We start from the raw sequence: 22,209 nt of genomic DNA, 5'->3' as shown, positions 1-22,209 counted from the left end.
ATTATTTACTGTCTAGGAACACTTTTAAAATGCTAAGTGCTTCTTAAAACCTAAGCTGCACCATTATTATGATATATACAGTACTTCCGACTTGCCTGCCCAGTCTAAAACTTAAGCGGCACTGTTACTATGATATATAAGGTACTACCTGCTTGCTCAGCACAGTCCAGCCTGGCAGAGCTGCTCACAGCCTCTGAGAGACATGCACAGTGCAACATCTCTAGGCACATGCTGCCATTAAGCAAGCTACAGCAGTCTGCTCATAAACCCCACTCAAATTCTCTGTCTCCTAAAAGCTCCAGAGGTCACACTGGCAGCATAGTCAGAAAGCCAGAATGTTAAAACGACTCCAGCTTTTTTCCGGCTATGGCTGGATCAGGAAAATCTCTCTTAAAGGAACTGCGGCAAGCTGCCAGCAAACAGCAAGAAGCTGTGTTAAACTGTGGCCTCCCAGCTAGTTTAGCCCTGAAATAACCACACAGAAACTGTATTAATTAAAATACTGCTTAGCCCATTAGCTCTAACTTCTTATTGGCTAACTCTTACATCTTAATTTAATCCATCTCTATTAATCTGTATATCACCACGAGGTTGTGGCCTACCAGCAAAGTTGCAGCACGTCTATCACCGGCAGCAGACTCATGGCATCCCTCTGACTCTGCTTTCTTTTCCCAGAATTCAGTTCTGTCTTCCCACCTACCTAAGTTCTGTCCTATCAACAGGCAAAGGCAATTTCTTTATTCATTAATGGTAATCACAGCACACAGAGGGCACTTCCACATCAGGCTCCTCATTACTGTGATGCAGAATCTTAAATGTTGCTAAATCAAAATACATTGAGATAGCATGAACATGTTTAAATTTTGGATTAGGAAGAATAAGTACAGAAATAAAATTATTTCCTCTCATGTTTACACAGTAAAAGAGTCCAAAGTTAGCCTGAATTGTATTTAACACAAAGTTATTTACATTACTTGGCTTCATTCTGAATAGTCCCATAATATTCATTAGAAAATTCTCCACCCACAAGTCATCGGGGATGTTTTTCACTTTCTCCTGTCCTGGTGATCTGCCCTGCTTCGTACACATTGGTAGCTTCCTGTTTTCTCTGCATTCCAGGGTGAAATTCTATACTACTCTTTGAGTCCTTATAATATGTTCTCCAACTCCCAAAGCAGGTTTTCAGTGAACTGCTCAAAGCTATTTTGAGAGAAAGCTGATAATTTTTGTGGCTTTCAAAGCCTCTCACATTGAATAGGACCTCTTCTTCCTCTGCTCCAAACAGCTTGCCATATTCGGTGGGGAGTGGTGCAGAATGGGAAACAACTGGCCAGAGCATGATGCCCTCAGTACATAGGTAGAGCATGTTCTTTGACGTGTTTCCCGCTGTGGGTCTCTTAGGAAGGAGAGAACCATCACTCTTTGGTCTAAGATGCTTGTCTCCATTAACAAGGAAGGTCTATTTCTGGACCTGTTTCTGCCCCTATTCTTCACATGTGATAACACTTAGGCCCTCACCTATTCTGATATGTTTCAGGCTGTGGGCAGCTTTTACCTCTTGTGGATCTTTTTTTCACTTATAGTCATACATGATCTTTCTCATTAGGATTTTTCTATGGGGCCCATAAAACCTTGACTCTTTCTTTCAGAGACTGGCAGCCTTAGACCTTTGCCCCTCCTTCTAAAGCTCACAGTTATTTCAGTGCCTGTAACATAACCCAGGGATTTCACACCTTTGTCCCCTTCAGAGAACTAGTCATTTCCCCAGCAGCCGTGCCCCACAGTACAAGCCCTCTTCCAACTGACCTGGCATTCTCCCTTTGTGTTCCTTGATTGAACTTGACCCTGCTTACTCTGAAGTTTATCTGTAGTATTAGTTCTGTTATGTTGATAGCTGATATATACACTTTGACCCTGCAAACCTTTATTTAATAGAATAAAAGGTTTTCATTTGTCAGTATTTTTCCGCATTCCTTTGGCTCCTGCTTGCATGGGTTGGTTGAGGTTCTTTTGTGTTTTTTGTTTCCTTACTCTTATTTCCCTTCTCCAGTCCCAGCTGTTAGTGATCAAATCTTGCATTCTGAAGGATGGTGGGAACCTAATTATTTCTGTTACAACCATTAGCACCATCATCATCTTCAACATCATTCAGACTAGAGTCTCAGGTCCTACTCTGATTGTTGCCCCAACTCCCTATGTGAGTAATTCTGGGAGTTTGAGTCTCAAAGTCCTTCTCTGTGTGATCTGAGCCCACTGTACCTAGTCCAGTGCTTCCAGTGCTCCTCTCTCCCACCAGTGGGTCCTTGCTAATATTGGTCAGCCTCCTTCAGGGATTATTTTATACAGTGTTAAGAGAAATAAACCAGGAACAGAACGACAAAATCTCATAAGTAGTCTATAAAACAGTTGATCTGTTAATGTAGTTGAAAAGAAAAATTGAACAGTACCAACATGAAGTTTGGTAAGAAGAAGGAGTTCTACTCACCTGCTGAACAACAGAGGAACAACAGTTTGTAAAAATGTAGTATATATCTAAAAATAACTATAAGTTTGAATCATTTGAAGATTTAAATACAAAGACTAATTGCACTGATTCGATTGTTACATATACATATTTATAATTATCAATTACATCTGGCCCTAATAGCTTTAGATATCATGGGTTTACTGTGTTCTGAGAACTATCATAAATGAGGAAAAGAAGGAGCATAACAATAGCATATTGCTTACTTCCACAATATCTTTGTTAACTATTTAAAAAAAAACCTACATGAATCAGATTAATAAATTCCTGGTGATCACAGGCCCATGAGTTCTTTTCAACACTCTTAGTAGAGTGTTACAAATGTGTGGCTTTGTAGGCAATGCAATTAACTATAAATTTTCAAGCTACTTCCCTTTCATTGCTTTCACTTTACAGATAACAAAACCAACATTTATATCCTATCTCAAGCTCAATTCCCTAAACATCCCATCATTTGTCTTTTGTACTATATGCATAGGACTAAGGCTCGGGCTATTTCTGCTTCAGGATCCCTAATGTCAAAGGAGGCCTCCTGGTGTGGTCAGTACTATCCAGAGTCATCTCTGGCTAGGGCTGTTCCAGTTTGTGCAGGGAATGGGGTGCACTAAATTGCTGGTGAGTATTCTGCTAAGCACTCTTGACTTGTTGCTCAGAAGTTCTCTGCTAAATAATGGAAATGCTTATATCCTAACAGAATGACTGAGTCCTTTCTTCTCAAGTAATGGAATGTCATCTTGCAAAGGCATTTACTAGTCCCAGACTAAGTGAATGATCTTATTTGCTATGTAGCCTCGCTTAGAAGCCAGTAGTGAAATACTCTGACTGTTTGGTCATATGAATTATGTATGCATGAAAAGGAAAGGCTTTTAACTGTCATTTATTCTTGGCATGCAGGATTTCTTGCCTCAGCAATAATAACACCTAATAAAGTAGTGCCACTATGTAACAAGTATGAATGGTGTAGGATGAGCCAAAGATAAGAAAAACCACTTGACTTGTTCCTGTTGTTACTAAGCAGCTTATGTCCCCTAGAATTCCTCTCCTTGGTGTCACCTGATTCACTTTTCTCCTGAACCACATTGTATGTATTCTCAGGCAAGTCACTGCTGCTGTCTCATGTTAACTCATGAGCTCACTTCCATCACATGGTTCCTCTCAGGAACCATGAGGAAACAACATCTGGTCTTAGTGTACAGCTTGTTGACTCGGGTCCATGGGTATGCACACTTAGATCATAGGTTATATGTGAAGTTTAGTAAGGCTCATGTTAACGAATTGGTGATCTCCAGAGAGGACCTGATGTCAGTTCTAATTTTAGGTTAGAGAATTTCACCATTCTGTATAAGCCATCTCTGACATAGCTTGGGGCATATGCTTTATTAAGAATATGATTAGCATATGAGGATGAAGAGCAAAACAACTCAGAGCATAGATCTTAGAGCATTCTGATGTAAACGTGTGGTGTATATTGATTGTCAGAACTAGTTTCTGGGCACACAAATACTCTTGATTTGTTCCCTAGAAATGGTTAGGATTCCTGGGTGGAGGGTGTCTTAGAATTGCATGTGGGTGACTAGTTTGCTTATAAATAATTTTTTATCTCTTTTTCTCGTCTGTCCACTTTAGTCAGATACTTTGCTTTGCATACATATTGCAACTTAAGTAAACTTTTTGTTATCTTGTGTATTTTCATGCAAGGATTGAGACTATAATCCAAGACAAGAAATTTCATTAAAATATGTCTTATCAAATTTCACTTTAAAAATTAAAATCTAGGGTGTCTGCTCAGCAGAAGTTGTGCACTTATCTACCCTAGAGAAGTGGGAGCACAGCCTTCCTTCTAGATGAGACATTTGCAGCAACGAAGCTCCTAAAGTCCTAGAGTCCTATGACAAATTCAGAAAAGTCCCATGCACCATCTGTGATAATGTACTTCTATCTTGAAAATAAGCCTCATGTCTTAAGCCTATATTTAAAAATATTTCCATGAAGCCATTTCTTCCTTTACTATTTCATGAAAATCTGTAATATCCTGAGTTAGGGAATTGGGTATTGAACTTTAAGATAATAACTGTGTCTCTTCCTGATATAAGCAAACAGTCCAAAAGAAAGAGAGAAATGCTCCCCAATCCAGTTGTTGTAAAGCATTAGCCTACAACAGATAACCACTCTATTGCCCCTGGGATGAGGTTCACGATTGTTCATGAAAAGCTTTGTCTGTATCTTCCTCCCAGAAGCTGTAGCCAAGTAGATGTTGTGACATCACTTATGCCATAGCTTCTATCTGATCACATAAAGATGAACCAAAAAAAAGTAAGGAACTGGCAAAGAAGATTGAGCATTTTGGATCTTTCCTTGGATTATTTGCCATCTCCACTTCCATGTTTTGTCTTCTGCAGGCAAATTAAGAAAGCTAGGTATTCTCAAGACAGGCAGTTTTGTATGATGCTTGAAGATACAGACTTTGATATTACACCAAAAATGCATTTAAATCTTTACTCTACAAATGTAAGCATCATTTGGTCATTCTAGACTCAATTTCTTCATCCATAACATAACAACGATATTAATTACCTGCAGTGTAAGAATATGTACATCTAGATTTTTTTCAAGGCCTGTTTGATCATAATTGTTGGCATAGGTGTATTATTTGTGTAGAACTTTCGTTTTAAACCTTTAGTCTTGAATTGCAGTGGAAAGGACCAGAGTAAAGGAAGAGGTTTTGTGTGTGTGTGTGTGTGTGTGTGTGTGTGTGTGTGTGTGTTCCTTAAAAACTATGTGTGTACATTTACCACACCAATTCTCGTGATGTCTCTTTTTATCAGTGGCACTACAGAGCCAGCCTTTGTTTTCTCTTTCGCTCCTGGTTTTTATTTTAATAATACTTTGGAGTGTCAAGTATTGAGAGCCTGTTTTTATGGAGTTTCTTCCCTTTTATCTCCCCTGATCTTTGCAGAAAGTAATTCAGAACTTAAGGTTTCTAGTATTATCTGTTGTCTAGTGTCCCAGTCGTCTATAGGGATCCCCTACTAGGAGTGGGACACAGAAGAGATTCCGTGTCTCAAAAGCAGCTCTGCAAGGATTTATTGTGCACTGCTCTGTGTCAGGCTTGAGAAACCTCTGCTAAGCTCCTACAAAACTAAGGATAATGCTGATGAGATGAGACCTCTAGAATGTACATAGGGGTAAGCCTTAACCACCAGACATTTGGAAAGAAGGAAGGGCTTTACGTAAAGAATTCTCAAGTATTTGTCTAGTCCACACAAACTTTCCACAGTTGTGTATAATGTGGGATGGCGGTCTACAGTGAGCGTGATTGCCTGCAGATACCAAAGAACCAAGAAGCAATTTTAATAAAACAAGGGGAAAAGTCCAAACTTAGCAACACAACACTTCTCCAAGCATTCAGAAGATAATTCTATAAACTTCTCAGAAGCCCCACATCTCCAAATATCTCTGTATTTACAAAAATGTCATGAAAAGTTGAAAATAATAGCTATGGTTGGATATTGAGTGGTCACTGAGCTTGGTGGTTAATTGATTAATCCTATCAAGAATATCTCTCTGGTCTTGATTCCAGTTGTCTTAACAAAAGTACAATTTATCTTCAGGCATAGACCTCTTACGATCATTTATGAGCACTGGCAACTGATGCCATCCAGTCTTTAAGATAATGAGGGCCTATTGGAAAATGAAGAGACGGTCTGTAAGTTTCCATTTGAGTAACTGTCAGGAGAGTGTAGCGGTTACTTACCTTGTTGAACAGGTACCTGATTCAGGTGAATGCTGCTTAATCAGAACCCCATCCTTACGGATATTGCTCCTGAGGAATGATCAGCTTCTCAAGTAAAAACTAAAAGGAATGAACAAGAACCTTTTCCTAGCAGTGTTATTTGGGGTTTTTGTTGGGTTTGAGGCAGGGCCTCTCTGTGACGTACAGGCTAACCTTGATTCCTCACTTCAAGTCATTCTCCTGCCTCACGTTCTCAAGTAGCTGAGATTACAGATGTACTCCACCACACCCAGCTAGGTTTTGTTTTCTTTCATAGAGGAGCTTAAGGCAGGAGAATATCATATGTTTTGGGAGAGTCTGTATGTTATGCATTATGTATAGTGGCTAGTTTTTATGTATTTCTCTATTAGCATAGAGAAAGCATCTGCAAAGATAAGCAACTCAGTCATTAAAATACAAATACACATTCAGATACACTAACAGAAAATTTTCTGTGTCAGACAAGGTTATGACTGAGGATTTTCTTTATTGTGGCAGATGCCAGAATAACTTCCCAGTCTATTTCATCTCTTTGAGTTCCTCCTAAGTGGGGGAACTGTGATGAAAGAGAAATACAGCTTTTAAAAAGTCATCTTCACTGAGTACAACTTATATAGCAATGCTGCATTTTAAGTGTAAACGTTGCTAAATATTGCCAGATGCATGCATTCTGTAAGCTCTCCCCCAGCAAAGGCCATTTCAGTGACCTGAAACATTTCTCACATAGTGTCCATCATCACCACCACCTCTCACCCATGCACCTTCTCCCCCCACCAGCACTGATGTGATTTCTCTTGCAGTACATTAGGTATGTCTTTTGTCAAGACCCACACATGGAAGAAGTCTGTGCTCTTTTATATTTGATACTCTTGATCAACATGATGTTTTTAAGATTCATTCATATTGAATGACTATATATCTTACTGATTCACAAACTTATAAATTTACTTAATTGTTGGGGAGTGCTTTGTTTTAAAATCTGGTAGTTTAAGGTTTGGGAATAACTGTGGATAATGTTCATTAGCTGATTTTCTTGTGAGGCTATGGAACCCACCTGATGCCAATATCACAAAGAGGGTTCTATGTGTCTTCTTTCTCCCCATTTCTTGAAGAAGTTCAGATGGGTATTATTGAGTTCATCTAGATAGGAGTTTCTTATGCAAAGGATTTATTTTGTTATCCTGAAGATATTTGTCTGTTTCATCTAGGTTGTTGATTAGCATCAAATTGTTTATAACATTGGTTCTCAGCCTTCCTAATGCTATGACCTTCTAATGCAATTCCTCATGTTATTGTGACCCCAACTATAAAATTATTTTGTTGCTACTTCATAATTGTAATTTTGCTGCTGTTATGAACCATAATGTAAATATCTGATATGCAGGATATCTGATATGCAACCACTTTGGGGTTTGCCACTTCCAGGTTGAGAATTGCTGTCTTGTATCTTTTTATCCTAATAATTTATGTGGATGAGTGCAGTAGTACCATTTGTTTTCATTCCCAGATTTCTTTATGTTTGCTAGGATTTTCTTATTTTTCAGAGAGACAGTTTATGGTTTCATAAATTCTCTGTTCATTCTTACTAATTTTCCATTCTTACTATTTCATTTCTTAGGCTTAATTTGATATTTTGTTGTTGTTCTTCCTTAAAGAAAGACTATAGATGATTAAGATGTTTTTCTTTTTCTAATATGAGTTTTCTAGTATAAACATTTAAAGTAGAAATGTTTTAGTATAAACACTTAAAGTACTAGCAATTCTTTGAAATCTCAAACTGACAGTTTTATTATATTAAATTCAGAGTATGAGGCTGGGAACTGGTTCAGTCATTAGTTTTACAAGTGCGAAGACCTAGGTTTGATTCCCAGATTCCTAAAGAAAAATGTTGCATCTACTGTCATGCACTTGTAATCCCAGTGCTGAGGATGGGGAGACAGGTGGTTCCTTGAGCCTCCCTGACCAGCCACACAGGCCTAATAGATGAACTTCAGACCCAGTAGCAACTTTGTCAAAAAGAATGTTGACAGTGTCTCTAAGGATGATACACAAGGTTGTCTTCTGGCCTCCAAATATGCACCTCAACAAATAAGTGTGTAAACGCACACACAGGGAGAGAAAGAGAGAGAGAGATTGCAGTTTCTAGTCTTCCTTATTGTATCCTTCAATCAATGAATTATGTTTTTGTTTTCTGTTTTTTTTTTTTTATTTTTTTTTTTGGCTTTTCAAGTCAGGGTTTCTCTGTATAGCACTAGCTGGCTGTCCTGGAACTCACTTTGTAGACCAGGCTGGTCTCAAACTCACAGAAATTCACCTTCCTCTACTTCCCAAATTCTGGGATTAAAGACATGCACCACCAGGCTAGAAGTATGTTTTTAAGTCGATAGGTATTATGAAATTTTTCAAGTATTTTATTATTAGCCTGACATTATTTTTCTAGAGATATATGCATATATATTCAGTGAGAATTGATGGCTATCAAAATGACTATTGAATTTAATGTTGAGACTTTAAACCCAGCATATATCATTATGTGTGGTTGACTGTAGTCGTCTACAAATGTCACTTAGTTAAAAGGGTTGGTCAAGTCTTTCAGTCCCATACAGATGCTCAGTTGATAAGAAAGGAATATTTGTCTCAGCTGTGTATGCAAGTGTATCTGTGTCTCCTTTTAGCTCTGTCAGTTATTCGTGCATTCTGTAATTCTCCTGTTGGTACATATGCATTGAGCATTGATTGCTTTGCTGTCTCTTCTCTATACCAGGCTCCTTTTTTAATATTGCCTGACAGTTTCATACATGCATATAATAAATTTCAGTCCTTTTGCCCTCTCCCTCTTTTAACCCTCACTCCTTTTTCTGCTAAAACATTTCTCAACAAGCCTCCCTCCTACTTCCATGACTCTTTGATGTTTGTTTGACTCACTATGTTTAAATAGGGTTGCCTGCCTGAGCATGGGTGGGAGGTATTTTACTGAGGCACACATAATTTATCAGTGACTAAACCACTAAGAAAATGACACCCCATCCTCCAGACACTGTTGCCTGCCAATAGTCCCACAGGGGGTGGGACTTCATGAATGCTACTCTTTTTCTCTTTACTGGCTTCCTTTATACTGCCAGAGGGTTCAGTCCATAGGAGGGAACTCAGACCTGCCTGGTACTGTAAACCTGTGGCTGGGGAGGTCATAGGACTCAGGGAGATCCTACCTACCTCTACTGGGAGTGAGGCCTCATGAGTCTTCCCCGCTTCCATATGAAATGCAGGGCACCTAAGCTTGGGCTGGTAACCAAAGCTACAGTAAGTTTCACGCATATCAGCCATGTTCTTTCCAGAAGACATAGTTTTGCAGCCATCTCCCCAAACTCTACCTCTTAGATTCTTTCTGCCCCCTTTTCCATGATGTTCCTTGAGCCATGGGACTGGTGACGGGGGTGACACCAATGTCCCCTTTAGTGCTGATGACTGCACAGTCACAAGTTCTCTGCTGTTTGACTGGCTTTGAGTTTTTCATTAACCACTGTCCACTGCAGAAACAAAAGAGAACAAAAAACTTCTCTGATGAAGGTATTGATCTAAGAATAGAAAGTATTTAGAAGGCAGTTTGATACTATGTCCACTTGCAAAACAGTTAGAGAAGGTTCTCTTGTGGGTGACCTCCCAAGCCCCAGGCTCTTGGCCAGGTTTACAATCCCAGGTATGAATTTGCTCCTGTGGTGGGAATCCTCTTCCACTGTGAAAGCAAGCCTGGGGAAAGTAAGCTTCCAGCTCAGTTCTAACTTGATTTTTCTATGTCCTGTGACCTAAGTATGTAGTGTCTTCAGCAGCAAGGTCTACCATCAAATTCTAATGTACACCCAACAGCAATGGCAATAATACATAAAGATTTAGGGACTCTGTGCCTCTCTGACTTCACAGATTGTAGCATGGGCACTCAGCTTCTTGTTTAATATGCTACAGCTTCTGAGAGGAGCAGTATTCCCTGCAGTGCTGATCCTGCCAGCATCTATGGTAGGTCTCTTATTTCTAGTAAGCTTCCTTGTCCTGAGATCACTCGGCCTGCTATTAGTATAACTCCAGGTTTTAAACGTTTCTAATGCTTCTCTAGCGGCTTGTGTTTCCCTGGTATTTTGTGGGTGTGAGAGAGGAGAGGGTTGAAGCAAGTTCTTGCTTTGTACCCCAGGCTGGCCTTGAATTTGCAGCAATCCTACCTTAGCTTCTCAAGTGCTGGGATTGCAGGCATGAGCCCACACACACTGCTTCGTTTTGTTTTTAACCTCTTTGTCCCTCAAATGAATTTTATATCAGTCATGTGCTGTTTGATGAGTGTACTCACTCTATAAATTCCTGCCTTTTATTGCTATGTGTATTCCATTCTTAGTCCTACAATAGGACTAACTTCACCATCTTACGTTTCTCATTCTTCTATTCTTTATCCCTCAGCCTTTCCCTGCCTTCTCCCTAACTAGGTGAGTCTTTTGGTATTAACTTCTCTGTTGAATTATTACTTTTTATTTTTACTATTTTTGTGATTTCTTAAACACTCAGCAAACTCATTTTTAACTTACTGTTTTAGTTAGGATGTCTATTGTTGTGATAAACACTGTAACTAAAAGCAACTTGGGGCAGAAAAGGCATATTTCAGCTCACTGTTCTCAGGTCACACCCACAGAGGGAAGATGGAACAGGAACATAGGCAGGAACTTGGAGGCAGGAGCTGAAGCAGAGGCCATGGAGGGGTGCTGCTCACTGGTTTGGTCCTCATGGCTTGCTCAACCTGTTTTCTTATAGCACCCAGGACCACCATGGGCTCTGTCCTTAGTGGACTGGGGCCTCCCACATCAATCACTAGTTAAGAAAACATCCCACAGGTTTGCCTACATAACAATCTTATGGAGACTTTTTTACAATTATTTGATTCTTTTTCATCATTATTAATAATCCCATTTTTTGTAGCCATAAACATATTTATAATAGCCATATTTTGTTTTATTTTTGAGATAAGTTTCACTGTATAGTATGGCTACCATAGAAATAATACTGTTCTGGCTTTGGCATCTCAGGTGCTGGAATTACAGCTGTGTGCTACTATGTCCAGCTTATGTTAGATATATTAAAGTATTGGCGAGCAAATTGTACTGTATCTATCATTTTCAGGTTAATTTATGTTGATTTATTTTTTCTACTTTTTTCATGGTCAATAAATATTAATTAAACACTGGACATTGTAAATGTCTCATCAATTTACTTAATTTTAATGTTATTCCTTAGTAAGAATTGGGTTATATTCTGTCAGAGGTAACTTAAAAGTCAACTTCATCTTCCAGAGGCTTATGTTCAGTTTTGGGGGTTTGTTCTAGAAGCCTATTCTTACCCCTAAGGAGGACTAAGTCTTGTCTCTTTTGTATTTTGTATATATGTTCAATATCTACTAAGGCTTTATTTGTTGAAATTTAATCCTTACTGTATTAAGAGGGTGGAAACTTAGTGCAACTATCATGTTCAGAGGTAGCTTTTGAGAAGTGATTAGGGATAGATAAGGCCATTAAAAATGATCCCCACAGCTAAATCCTTTACAGGTGGCTTCATAGGAAGGGGGACCAGACATGCCCCTGTGTGCATTCCCTGTCTCTTGCCATATGATTCCCTGGTTTACCTCAGGACTCTGCCAGCGAGAAGTCCAGCATTACATGCAGCCCCTCTCTTACACTCACAAGACAGTGAGCCAAAGGCAACCTCTTCTCTTGAGGTTGTAACCAATATTGAAGTAATTCAGTATCATGTTGAGAGGGGCCTTTTCTGTTCTGGCTGGTTAGAAATTTAGCATCTCTCAACTTTAATCCGTATCTGGCAGTGGTTAAAATTATAGTTCCCTTTGAATATCTCCTTCTCTCGTATTCACTTGTTGTCTGTTTTATGTATGCTCAGACTAGAATTGAGCCAAATGACCTCCCCCTGTGTCAGTAGCTGAGCTTAGTCTAGCTGTGTCTCATTTTCGGGTCCCGTCGCCAGATTCTAGATACTTCAACTTTCCTAAGAGTGGAGCTTTTCCCTGTGAGTTCAGCGAGACACTGTGATCATCTTGAGTTATTCTCTCCTGAAGCTGACAAAAAATTCAGGACTATCAAAAGACTCTGTGTGTGTGCGTGTGTGTGTATGTGCGTGTGTGTGTATGTGCGTATGTGCACACACGCACATACACACACACACTTACTCTCTGGGATTTTACCTCTGTGCAACACAGTTATCCTGTGTTTGAAACTCTTGTTCCATGGACCATCAGAACTGGAGACAACAAGATTTCATGGAGAGCAATATAATTAAGTCATGTGTTCATTACTCACGATTTCTTCATATAATCTGTCCCCTTTCAGAAAATTTTGAGTGTGCATTAAAATATGTAGTTATATCCAGTATGCTATTAGTGGCAGTGGAAAGTTACCCATGGCTGGGACAGAGAACTTAGCCAATGCTGGGACTGGAAAGACAGCTGTGGAGGACAGAAGAGCGAGCGACACTAAGGATGTCTTCACTAGCAGCCTTGGGAACGGGTGTCTTTGAGGGGAAAGGACCCTCAACAGTTGTATCCTGTTGAGCAGAGGCTTTTGAAACGTTATGTCTTTGAAAATTTTAAGAACCTTGAACTTGCCTTTCTCTTTTATGGTGGGAGAAACTTAAATAGATGATATGCTGAACAGAAGCGTCAGTGATGTGATGCTATGAGGATGAAGGATCCTCACAAAGGCTTGTGTGTTCAACGCTCTGTCACCAGGTGGTAGACCCAACTAGTAAAGGGCCATTGGATAAGTAGGCCAATTAATCAATTCTCTGGTAGGATCATAGCTTGGTAACATTATTGAGACATGCTAGGAAGTAGAGGATAGGGCTGATTAGAGAAAATGTGTCCCTGGGGCATATTTTGATATACACTCCTCCCTCTCTCTCTTTTTCCCCCACCATGGTGTGAGCACCCTGCTCTGACACACACTCACAGAAGCATACACTATTCTGCCTTGCGCAAGTCCAAACCAACAGATATCCTGCCAACCAGGAACTGAACTATGAGCCAAAATATATCTCTCCTCTTTCAAGCTGCTACTGTCCCAGCTGAGAAAAGCTGAAGAAAATGGGTGGCAAGCTACAGAGCCTGGATCTGAAAGGGGGGAAATGCTCACAGGCATGGGGACTTCTGGAATGGTGAGAAAGACCCAACAGCAAGATGGGGATATAAGATGTCATAGTTTTAGCATCAGGGTAAAATGATAGCACAGGCAGATAGCAGAAAGCATTGATCTAAGTGCCCAATCTTCTGTCAGGAGACGAGTATGGTCTTAACCAATGGAATGGCAGCAGAGGCAGTTCTGGATTCTCAGAAAAATCTGAGAAAAGTTAGGTTGCAGTGGCTAGCGGCTAAAGAGAGCATGATAGGAAAAGGCTTGAAGAGAATGGAGTGTGTTTTCACAAAGATGATTAGGGGTTGGAGAGGTAGCTCAATAAGAGCTACCCATCTAGAGGCCCTGTGGGTGATGCTCAGCACCCACATAGTGGCTCATAACTATCTGAGTGACAGTGAAACTATCAAGTATGTAATGATAGAATGATGCATCCGTAGCAGTAGACCCTTATTAACAGCCAAATAAGGTGCACGGCCAAGAATGAATTCAAATATAAATCTTGGACTTCTGACAATAAGAGTGTGTACAAAAGTCACCACTTGTAACAAATGAGCCTCATTGAAGTTGAAAGTTATCCTGGAGGTGGGGTTTATACATGCATATGGAGTGGACAGGAGAGATATAGGAAAGTGTATTTCGCACTTAGCTTTTATATAAACATTAAACTGGCCTATGAAAATCAGTTTATTAACTTAAGATCTAAATTGTTATAACCAGCCTTGCAGACTTATGCGTTCCCCAAGGTATAGTGATTTGATGATGAACATTTCAGACGTGGGATAGAGTAGAGGCACTCTCAGGTCTGTTTTGTCAAGTGTTGTCAAGGCTAAGTTCCTATTGCCTACCATAGGAAAAGGTAACAATTCATACAGCAAGTAGCTCTTTGACCATACTTATATTGAAGCAAAAAGGAGTTTATCCTCCGCAGTTCCCTAGCCCTGGCAAGAGTGATTTGACATTGTTGCTCATGATATCCTATCTTTGGCTTCCAGGAAGTCATCTCTGTGTTTCACTGTCACCTAGGAGAGGCTGACCAGCATATTGGGAAGATAGGGATGATAATGTGTTTTCTGGTCATGTTAAAGTGACCATCTGGAAGTTTACAACTTCCGTAGTGCATCTCTCTTTAAACTCATGCAGCCATACTGTGTTCCTAGGATATGCCTCTCCTGCAGGCTGGTAGTGTTTCTTCATTCAGACTTTCCCTAATAGGAGAAGCAAGAAAAAAATCTATTGGTGGGCGTCTTCCTTCAAGGTCACCGGAGTTGTGATAAACATTTCCTTTGTCTCTTTCCTCATTTTCCGCAATTGGGCTCTTTTATATAAAAGAGGAAACATTGCTCCAAACATTGCTGGTTGCCTTGCTTTGGAAGAATTTGTGAGCAAAAGTGAACATTGAGGTGGTGATGCTGGGTACCTAGACTGGAATGAGTTAAGAGACTTGCCTTTGCTGGGACAAGGCCTCTGAGGACCTGCCCACTTGTATGGTACTAGAAGGGCACACACTTCTGACCCTGGCCTCCCCTAAGCCAACAACACTCTGTCTTCTTTCAGGGTGGTAGGCTATGGCATTACTGGATGGGATAGTAGGTGAGACCTGGGAGGGTAGAATGATATCTAAGAGCCAACTAAAGCCAAGCACCAGAAGGCAGGATGCGCAGGACCTGGGGTTCCTCATCCATAAGCATGCTGCTTTGCCTTAAGCCACTTACAAGATATGCATTCATTGTAAAATTAAGAAATCAAATATGAATACTGTAGAGTATTGAATTCCAAGGGCTCCACATGATTGGCCACAAGTCCTTTAAACTGACCCACCTGGGGTTTTAAACAGTACATATTGTATTGTTAATATCATCTGGTCATGGGAAAAGCACCCTAGCACCGTATTGCAGATGACATTAGGGGGATGTGGATTATCACAGATAATTTTATGAATACACTTGACACCAGAGATCAAAAACCAATGAGAGTTTAGATTCCAGTCAGATACAGAAGATAGGCTGTTGTGATACAGGAATCACAGGATACAGACACTGTCTGATCTGTTTGAGATGCTGTAAAATCAAGCCATGAATTAGGAAGCTCCCTTAATTCTGGGGGTTGAGAAGTCCAAGATCAATGCACGGGCAGATTTAGTGTCTGGAGAAAGTCTTCATCTCCTACTCCCTGTAACCTCGTAGTTTAGAAGAGAGCCCTGTAGCCTCTTCAGTGAATTACAAGGCAGCGCTAACTGCATTCATGCGAGCCCTACCCCCATGTCCTTGTTCCTTCCAAAGTCCCACCTCTGGTACCATCACATCACAGATTAGGTTTCAGCAATGCATTTAAAGAAGGACAAATGTTCAAGATTATCAGACAATGCAAACTATGACATGAGGCATAAGAGACATGCAGAGAACAGTGGAAAAAGTAGGAGTAAAAGGATTGACTATTGCGAGAAAGGTCCATGGAAGAGAAGAATAACCTTAGTCAGGCCACCGTATATGCAGGGGATTTCAACTACCTCTAGACCAAAGCACAACAGGAGCAAAGACATGGTATATATGCTACACAGGACATTCCGTCTTCCTCCTCTTGTATTTGCACAGAGATCTAAGCAGGGGGCATAAGTCTCAAAAACGTAGAATCTGACAAAATTATGCTTGAGTAGCAGCCTACTAACCGTCTGTGAGATGAGGCACCCTAACCACACTGACCCCCAGATTTAGTCACATGTAAAGTAGTATTGATTGAAAAACACAGTTTGTGCTTCAAAGGGAATAAGAGATGCTTGGTTCTGGAGTCAACTATGAGTGATCATGGCCTGATCGTGAGGGAACATAGTGTTCTATGTTCAAACCCTGTGTTCTAATGTGGAAGCAGTAACATGAGATTTTATTGGTTACAGAAGAAAGTTGTAAATCAAAGTATTTGCCAGATGTTTGGGTGGATGCCCTATGTATGTGGTTTCAGATACTATTTGATGACAGTCCTTAGCCCCTGGGTTAGGGGAAACTACGAATACATTTTTCAGGTTTTATAGCTACCAGGATGTTAAGTCAAATCGGAGTGAGCACTAAATAGCTTCCAACGTGACTGAAAGCCGAAGATAACTGTGGTCATGAAGTCAGTTGTTGGCTTTATGGTATCTTTAACATAAGTGTGGTGATCTCCTTGACCCCAACAACTTCAATTCCCATGGGGACCATCTTTATAGAATTAAAAACTTTTAAGGGTTAGATAAGAGAAAGCTTACAAGATTCCTTCCAGAACTCTCAGTCCCAGATAGGAGACTGATGAGAAAACGGTCCTGCTATTCTATGCTCTGGTGGCAGGATGTTACAGGGCTTTACAGAGGCTGTGACATTTGAATGGGGGCCTAATGTAGCAGGCAGAGGGAGCCAAGGAAGAGCCTTTGCAGCTGAGGTTATGTTCAAAATGATGGCTCCCTTTATGACCATGAGGTAGGAATCAGAGAGAAAAGAGTGGCCACATGGGTGTCCACAGATAAAGGCTTATCATTGCCAGTTCAGCCCACTCTTTCTTACCTGATTCAAAATACCAAACTGTTCAACTGGGGAAAGACAAGACCCTCACACCTAAAACTCTCAAGTCATACAGTTTGCTCCAGCTGTTGTGTGTCAGATGTTCTGGTTATTTTTCTCTGAAGAAGCCAAGAGCCAGGGGATAGGAAAAAAGAGAATATGTAGCTGAGGTTTGTTTTTTCATCCTCCTGAGAATATTTTGCTTCATTAGTAGACATTTACAAGACATGATAGCTCTTTTAACACAGGAGTCTCCTAGGTGTTGATATGTTGGTACTTTATAGTGTGTATCTTTTAATGTCTTCCAGGCTGAACACTTGCCGTTGCAGACTCAGTTCAAAGAGAAGGGAGCTGGTTGTCTTCAGTCCTCTGTAAGTAAAAGCTCATGTTGTGCCCACCCAAGTGCATTTGAAAGTCTGGTCAGATATCCATAAGAGTTAATTTTATCCATTGCTCCCTGTTTACATGTCAGTACATGACTTGAAAAAGTCCTTGAACTTTCTTACTCTTGCAAGTAATCTAAAGAACACTTCTAAGTAATCCCAGAAGCATTTCATTCGTCTGCAGATGATTGAAATGCCCAGGCAGAAGGGGCCATTTCAGAAATACCAGAGAGCGTCAGAGGGAGTTCATTCGAGACTAAGTGTGAGCTGCAGCTCTAGGTCAGTCAGAGGAAGGTGGAGAGAAGCTGTTGGGGCAGCAGTTTTAAGTCTCCCTTTGATCAAGCATATGGTCAAATGGCAGTTCACTTTGCTCTGTCCGTTCCCTAATCCCCCAGTGCTGAATCTTGATGTTTATTTTTATTTTGTTTGATTTAATTCTCTGACTATCTCATATATTCCTTCCTAGCTGAGACCCTGTTTGAAATGCTCCTGAAGGTCACGCCATGCCCTTCTCTAGCCGACCCTGATCGGTACCAATTTCAAATTTCAAAACCTAAAATTTCTCACAGTCCCCTTAGTTGGAGCTTTGTAGTTACCCTCTTATTCAACTATGGTGGACACCAAATGCCTGGAACATGATGACTGTTGAACTTTGCCTTGCCATCCAGCTCCTTGTGGGATAGTGAATCAGGGACATGGACTTTAATGAGTTCAACTTTTGCTTGTTTTTGTCAGTGTGCTAGAAGAATGTAAACAGTTTCTCTGCTAATGTAAGCAATGTTTGAATTTTTAGAATGGACTAAATAGCAGATTTGATTATGAAGATGAGAACACAGTACAAGAGGATGGAACTCAGCAGATGTACCCCCTTTACAACCAGATGTGCTACCAAGACCCGAGCCCTCACAAACATCATTCAAGCAACCCTGAGAGACCCTACATCCACCCACGAGAACATTATGTGTGATTTTCCTCTTGTTGTAACGCGTGTTCTAACGAATGCTTATTCTTAGACTTGAGAGAGTAACTAAGGCATCTAAACAGTTTCAGTCTGAATGTGTTGGAACCTTGAAGATGGCTCTGAACTACTAGTGGATTTCTGAACTTCATTAAGGGTTTCTTAGCCACCAGCTGTGTTTGCGAACTTGCCCGTAGCTTTGCATCTCTGTCACTCTGGTGTTTAACTACTAACATTGGCCTACAATGGCGTGTTCATTTGAAATCACGGCAGCTGCCTGTGATGACTGCAGAGAAAGGAAAGGGCCCAGCTGCTGGCAGCCACTCTGCTTGGGTCTCAGGCAGTGCTCGTTTGTAATTTAAACAGGTGGGGAAAGGAGCTCCAAATCCAGTTCACTAATTATGAAGCTGGGATTTAGATATCCCTAACATTTCAGTACGATTACAATACCTTTGTACAGAGGCCAAGGAAAGAGGCGGACTTGCCTCTCTCCAAACAACAAAAGCAATGAGAACCTTAAAGCCTCCGAGTGCTTGGGAACCAGTTTTATGTTAAGTGTTCTTCCTGGCCATTAGGCTCCAAGGGCTTCTTCACAGGGCCGTATGCCCTCTGTCCCCTCATGACTAGCTGTGTCTGTAAAGTCTCCCACTTTGTCCTTGTTGCGTCAGCCTTTTTCCCACTTACCGAGTCCTAAAATCCCTGTCAAAATGGGCTGCAGTCCTGTTAGCTTTGCTCTTCTTTTTCTGAATGCATCAAGCTCAGCTTTCACTTCTTAAACTGATTTCAAGCCAGTCTCCCTCCACGCAGGCTTTAGCTAGCTACTCTTCTGCATTCTTTACTTTTCTTCCCTGTCTTATCTACCTCAACAAACAAACCAGCAAGCCTACTGGAAATCACCATAAAATAACTCCCACTCTTAAAAGCCAGGAGAAAAATTTGAAAACTATTTTTTTGTAATATTACTTCAATATGACATATTGGCTCAGTCTGCATGCTCTCTATTTCTCCTCCCCACATCACCTGGTCAACAAGCCTAAAGAGATACTCTAAATTGGATAATACAATAGCCTCTCTGCCAGGGTAAACAGCTACACCGTGATGCTGTTATGCCTGTTCATGTCTGCCCGGAATCCTCTCATCTCCCTCTGCCAACTGTCTATCACTGAGACTGACAATGGTCACAGAAGGAAAAATAAAGGCAAAAGGATCATGGGCACATCTTGAGGATGTCACTTTACTATGTATCCTGGATGGTCAGGGCCTGTCACAGGAATTAAAAAAAAAAAAAAAAATAAAGCACTATGTACTTGTTACATATTAAGAAAGAGTGGTATCAACATCAGAATAAACAGTATACATTTGCAGCCTAAACCACAGAGGAAATAAGAACATTCCCAGATTTATAGTGAAATACCAAAGATACCTTATTCATGCCACACTGGCCTTGGTTCCCCTTTGCTTCTTTTTGTGGTTTGTCAGGCTTTCAGATAAGCCATGAAGGTGGTTCTGCTGTAGTAGTATATCCACCCAAACCACTTCCCCTTGTCAGCAGTTCTAGGAGCAAGAATACTCAAATTCCATCCTACTTCGTTGTTTAGGATTGGCGCCATTAGCGGTTACAGCTGCTAAGCACCCTGAGTTCCTCTGGTAGTCTCTGCTCCACCACTGTGCTGCTCTGGGTGTAGTTTACTGCCTTTATAGCAAGGACGATGGCCAACTTGATTGCTCAGGATGCCACAACTAACTCACTAAGTCAGTGTACCTCCAATTACAAGATTCCTTGGGGTTGGTTTCCAGTAGATAGATGGTATAGTTTTCTTGGGTAGTGAACATTTCATTAAACCTCAATGTTAGGGGCCAGATTGCGGAGCACCCCTGCTTTAGAAGGCTTTAAATATCTTAACACAGGAGAGAGTTGCTAGAGTCCTGCTGGGAAGCAGGTCATAGAGTCCACTTCACAAAAGCTAGTTGTGGACCCAGAGGGAGAGAAGGGGGTGGCATCGTTTATGACAGAGAAAAGGATCTGGAAGCCTCTTGTCCTCTCCTTTGCATCCTCCCACGGGGAACCCACCGTCTCCCTTTCAAGGAATCTTAGTATTGTTATGAAAAGGCTATTTTAGGGTGTGGGTATTCTCATGCAGTCAGCTAGTTCACTATCATCTGTGCCTTTTTGTCACCTATGAAATTTCTTAGACATACTGCTATGTTTGATAGTTGTTGGCCCCAGACAGTCACATAAGCTTCATAATAGCTTATTCTGGTATTTCCTGTCTGCTATTAAAAAGTTAACCAAATACAGAACAGCTTTAAAGGGGGCTGATTAACCAGTCCCCTCAACAACCAAATATTGCCACCCAAAATTAGTCTGCTAATTTTTGAACTTCTGAATTTGGAGCCTAGAAGACTTGATGGTGCCATTTAAATTTGGAAGTTAGACTCCAAAGGTCAGTAAGTGAGGTTGAGGGACATGTTCACAGCTGCTCATGCTCTGCCCATAACTGTTCTGTCAAAGTTCACTGAAAACAGGAGTAAATTTGTATGGCATTTCCCATGTACTGCCGCCACTCTGCATTCCAAGGAGACGGGTACTTGCTCACTCTCCTCCCAGCCTCCATTGCCTATTTTACCTGCCAGCATTGTGGCTGCAGGAGCAGACCCAGATTGTTTGCATCTCACTACAGTGAAGCATGTGTACTAGCTAGGAACAGTCGGACTTAATGACGTAAGAATGCAAACAGCAGTGATTTGTTATGTCTTTTATGAGAGTTCCTTTCAGCCTGACATTTTGTATGCTTTATATTTGAAGACATTTCTATGCTCTTTAGAGTATATGAGACTCTTTTCCATGCTAACCATCTGTATAATAGGTGAATATGTGTGCACCCACACACCCATACACACACAGGAGACAAAAGAAATCCCCAGTAAGTGACCAAGTTCTCAACATTATTATTGTATAAGTCCTATTTGCTCAGAGAAGGAAGACCAAGTCCTTCTCCCCAAGTTGTCTTTTGTAAAAGTCTAAATTTCAAAAAGTTTGTCTGTTGCTCTTCTTTTCTTGCATTCACTGGTGGTATTCTTACTATAATATACAGCTTGCCTTGAAATTAGAGGATCCCCTGTTGTTTTCAGAGTCAACAGGACAGGTCAATACCCAGCTTTACCCGTAACTTTAAAAACTAAGGAAAACAAACTATGTAGCTTATCAGCTGTCCCCATCCATAACATAGAGACCTTCCCCGTCAACCTCTCAGAACTGTGGTAAGAATTACACTAGGGAATGGTGGGTTCTCTCAAACAGAACTTCCTATGACTCCACTGTTGCATATTGAACTTCAACCTCCAGTGCCTTTGCCAGTATTTAGAGTACTGGAATGTCTTAGGAGAACCATTCAGCATGTGAAAATTTCAATTTGATCTAATTTAAATATAACCAATGGCAGGTTCAGACATTCCATTTATTATAATAAACGTTTATCCCATAAAATGTTTTATATCTGGACCATTAGATAAAGGTACTTGCCATACAAGCCTAGAGACCTAAGTTTAATCCTTGAAGTTCACAAAAAGTAGAAGGAACGGTAAGGGCCACAACTTGGTCCCCTCACCACCACTTGAGCTCACACACCTTATGCACATGCAATAATAGTAATAAAGGCTCATCTGTCCAGCTTTAGATAGGATTGAAAATGCATGCTTTCAAATCCACGATTGATTCTTTTTTTCAAGTAACTATGAATGAGGAGCTTTACTGAGTGTATTGTATGGACTGGGTTCTAGGGCCAGCACTGTCCATGAGTCATCTCACCTGCTAGGGTCACACCCCTGGTGTGTCCTCTTTCAGGAGCTGACATGGGAACAGAAAGGTGT

At 40.7% G+C, this 22,209-nt stretch overlaps 1 protein-coding gene across 1 annotated transcript in view; it reads left to right on the top strand.

Moving 5' to 3' along the window:
• Positions 1–19,635, top strand: part of Nectin3 (nectin cell adhesion molecule 3) — a 109,072-nt gene extending 89,437 nt beyond the window's left edge. Inside the window, exons 8-9 of the mRNA XM_050148780.1 lie at positions 17,307–17,369; positions 18,175–19,635. Of these exons, the coding sequence (XP_050004737.1) occupies positions 17,307–17,369; positions 18,175–18,348 (237 nt within the window). The 3' untranslated portion in view covers positions 18,349–19,635. The remainder of the gene's footprint in view (positions 1–17,306; positions 17,370–18,174) is intronic.
• Positions 19,636–22,209: the final 2,574 nt, after the last annotated feature.

This window comes from Alexandromys fortis, unplaced genomic scaffold, assembly GCF_014885135.2.
Source record: "Alexandromys fortis isolate MF-2015 unplaced genomic scaffold, M_Fortis_MF-2015_v1.1 scaffold_4, whole genome shotgun sequence".
Taxonomy (NCBI): domain Eukaryota; kingdom Metazoa; phylum Chordata; class Mammalia; order Rodentia; family Cricetidae; genus Alexandromys; species Alexandromys fortis.
This window is presented reverse-complemented; position numbering and strand designations above follow the sequence as displayed.